Consider the following 3,309-nt stretch of genomic DNA (forward strand, 5'->3'; position numbering starts at 1 on the left):
CTTCTATAGGGCCTGAGCAGGGATGAGGGGGACATGGCCAAGGCAGGGGAGGCCTGGTGGAAGCTCCCTCCCCCAATCCTGCCTCTCCCAAATTACCCTTAAGTTCAGAGGTGAGGGTCTTCAGAAAAAAAGGTTGCTTTCATCTACAAGCGCAGCGACCTTGTCCTCCTGTGGATGCCCACTGAGGTCGATTCTGACTCAACAGCGCCCTCTCTGGTGCAGAAGAGAGGTGCAAACGCTCCCTACCGTTTCAAAGGCCGTGAATCTCCCTCCCAAGGAGCCCCGGGTGGCTTAGTGGTTACTTTGGGGGATGTGATCAGTGAGGAGAAAGACCGGGCTTTCTACTACCGTAAAGAATTACAGCCTTTTAAAAAAAGAAATTACAGTCTTGGAAACCCACAGACTGTTCTAGCCTGTCCTATAGGATCGCTGAGTCAGCACTGACCTAGCAGGCAGTGAGTTTGGCTTCGAATGTAAATCTCGCGTATCTCCCTCGGCCTCATTCTTCTCCCTGGAAGGAGCTGGTGGTTTCCAACTGCTGACCTTTGGGGTATGGGCCCAGTGCTTAACCCCCTGCACCACCAAGACGCCTTTCCTTTGGACCAAAACCAACCCAAACTCACTGCCACAGAGTCAATTACAACTCATAGCGACCCTACAGGGCAGGAGAGACCTGCCCCTGTGAATTCTCAAGACAACAAATCTTTACGGGACGAGACAGCCTCCTCTTTCTCCCCCAGAGGGGCCGTGGATTCAAACAGCTGACCTCGTGTTAGCAACTCAATAGTAACCCACTAACTGATGAGTGGCAGGTCATTTTCAGCCATAGGGCTGAGGTGAAAGTTAAGTCTGGGGCGTGTAAAACATCAGCTATCATCTGGGCTGGACCCAGACGTCTACGGCAAACTAGGAATGTGCATTAACCACGTGGACACTTGCTGGGGGCTTCCCAAGTGTCAGGCGTGGAGCAGGAAACTGAGGCACGGAGAGGTTGCTGTTGCTAGAGAATGGCAAAGCCTCCATTTGGGTCCTGACCAGAGCCAAACACGCACACACGCCGACCAGCACCCTCCCTGGAAAGCCCAACCTCATCTCTGTCTTTGCCTCCCCCAGAGCGGGCACCCCCAGCCCGGGCCCTGCGGGCAGCCCAGAACCTGCTGGCCTGTGGCGTGGCCCGAGGTGCCCTGAGCTCCCGGTACGAGGTCAAGGGGCACCGGGACGTGCAACAGACACTCTCCCCCGGAGACCAGCTCTACGCCATCATCCAAACCTGGCCCCGCTACCGCGGCTAGTGAGGCCCAGCACGCCTCCCGCCCCTGCCCCCTCCCCAGAACCCCTGCGCTGTCCTCTGCCAATAAAGATGCACCTCTCACTTGGGTCCGCCAGGCGCTGACTGCCCCCCCCACCCTGTTCCTCCCCGAAACATGGTCCTCGCTGGTACTCAGAACCCAGAGGCCCTGACCCTGAACCAAAACCCCGGAGATCCCAGCTCGGCAGCCACATCAGGGCTCAGAACCCAGAGGTCTTGAGTCAGAGCCCAGGAATAGGCACCACGTCGGCCCGGCGGCATCAGGGACAGCAGCTCGGGGGCAGGGGGGATACGCCAGGCTGCATGACCCCCTTCTCCTACGGCGTGGCCACTCTGGGATCCCTCTGGGGACCAGCAGCTCATCACCCCACCTAGGGTCACCCCTTTCAAAGCACAGGCTTCTCTCAGGATCCTGAACCTGTCTCCCAGACAGACACACGGGGTCTGATTTCACCCGAACCTCAAGTCTTCCTCTCTCCCCTCTGCACGCCTACTTCAGTCATAACTTGAGGGGTCCCAAGAACACATGCGTTTATTTACAAAAGGCACAAATCCTCCCTCCCAACACATTTCGGCGGGTGGGGCAGAGGTGGGCAGAACCTCACCTGGCCAGCCCAGAGCTCCAGGAGAGGTGGGGCTTGGCAGACAGCTCAGCCCTGCTCCCATGTCATAACCATCCACACACACACACACAAAATCCCAGTTGCATGAGGTCATGACCGCGTGTCCAGCCGGTTCATATACTCCTGCAAGGCCTTTAGGCGGGCGTCTATTTCGGCCATGTCGGCCGCCTGGTAGTCTGAGCTGTAGTCTGTGGGGGTGGGCAGGAGGGTGGGAGGCTGTAAGGGACCCAATTTGATGCCCTTGGCCCCATCCCAGCATGCTAGGGTGGAGGGAAGTTGACAGGAGGGGAAAAAGGGAGTCCCAGGCTCACCTTTGATAGGGACCCAGCCCCCGGACTTGTCCAGGCGAAGGTGGCCGCTGCGTTCCAGGGCGGTGGACTTCTGCTGCTGCTGGGAGAGGGAGGGGCGGAAGAGCATCAGGCTCCCTCCCCCTTTTTCTGGCCCCTTCCCTCCACTGGATGCTCAAAACTAGGTCCTCAGAAACAACGGGGCTGACACAGACCACTAAGCAACCCCCTGGGTGGCCAAGGTCACCCCGTTCCCATTGCATCGATACTGAAACTGGGGGCTAAGAAACTGCCCGCGGCCCCACAGGTGGTAGAAGGGGGAGTAAGATTTTAAAGTCTTAGCCAGTGTCCCCGCCCCTCCCACCGTTGGGTCTGGCAACACTCAGCCTCTGGCAGCATTTCAAGGCCGCCTCTGCAACCTGACCCCGCAGGAGGGATGGGAGGTGGTGAAGCTGGCTGCCTCCCCCCTACACCTCCCACCCGCCAGGGTGCGGAAGGCTCTCACCGGATTGGACCTACTCCAGGTGGAGGGGCTGGGCGGCTTCCTGCGGCGACGAACCCTGAAAGGACGGATGGGGTGGTGCCTTTGCCCGCCTTCCACGGTTTCAAAGCCCTCCCGGCCTCTGCAGACGCCCAATTCAAGGTGGTCCTGGTCTCCCTAGCCCAAGTTTTACCCTCTGGAAATCGACTCGGAGAAATCCTCCAACTCGCTGCAGGAGCTGGCAGATGAGCAGCGGCTGCGGAAACTTTCCACTAGAGGGGGGAAGTGAGCATGAGGCTGGGGAGCAACCGGACAGCCGGCATCGCTGGCCTGCCTGGCACCACCCAGCACCCGCCTGACCCTCGGCCCTCGCTCTAGCCCGTTACCTGACGAGCTGCGGTTTCGCGAGCGGTTAGCCGCGTCCCCTCGGCCAGTCACAGGCAGAGGGGGACGGTTCTGACGAGACCATGAGATGGCCGGGCCGTCCCCACTGCCCCCGCTGCCCAATCGGTTCCGCTGCTGCTGCCTGGGGAGGAGACGAGACTCGCTTGGGTGTCAGCTACTGCGGAGGGTGGCCCCGCCCAGTCACTGCCATGGCCGGAGTCCCTA

The 3,309-nt window shown here is 59.8% G+C and overlaps 2 protein-coding genes across 2 annotated transcripts in view; one reads left to right on the forward strand and one right to left on the reverse strand.

The window, feature by feature from the left end:
• PGLYRP1 (peptidoglycan recognition protein 1) overlaps positions 1 to 1,316 on the forward strand; it is a 6,037-nt gene extending 4,721 nt beyond the window's left edge. The window contains exon 3 of the mRNA XM_013006625.2: positions 1,114 to 1,316. Coding sequence (XP_012862079.1) covers positions 1,114 to 1,292 — 179 coding nt within the window. The 3' untranslated portion in view covers positions 1,293 to 1,316. The remainder of the gene's footprint in view (positions 1 to 1,113) is intronic.
• A 507-nt stretch (positions 1,317 to 1,823) lies between these two features.
• CCDC61 (coiled-coil domain containing 61) overlaps positions 1,824 to 3,309 on the reverse strand; it is an 11,087-nt gene continuing 9,601 nt past the window's right edge. The window contains exons 7-11 of the mRNA XM_045292665.1: positions 3,087 to 3,257; positions 2,894 to 2,972; positions 2,725 to 2,779; positions 2,244 to 2,322; positions 1,824 to 2,120 (exon numbers count right to left, since the gene is read on the reverse strand). Of these exons, the coding sequence (XP_045148600.1) occupies positions 2,023 to 2,120; positions 2,244 to 2,322; positions 2,725 to 2,779; positions 2,894 to 2,972; positions 3,087 to 3,257 (482 nt within the window). The 3' untranslated portion in view covers positions 1,824 to 2,022. The remainder of the gene's footprint in view (positions 2,121 to 2,243; positions 2,323 to 2,724; positions 2,780 to 2,893; positions 2,973 to 3,086; positions 3,258 to 3,309) is intronic.

The sequence above is a fragment of the Echinops telfairi genome, unplaced genomic scaffold (assembly GCF_000313985.2).
Source record: "Echinops telfairi isolate 266 unplaced genomic scaffold, ASM31398v2 ScPeMD7_655;HRSCAF=1070, whole genome shotgun sequence".
Taxonomy (NCBI): domain Eukaryota; kingdom Metazoa; phylum Chordata; class Mammalia; order Afrosoricida; family Tenrecidae; genus Echinops; species Echinops telfairi.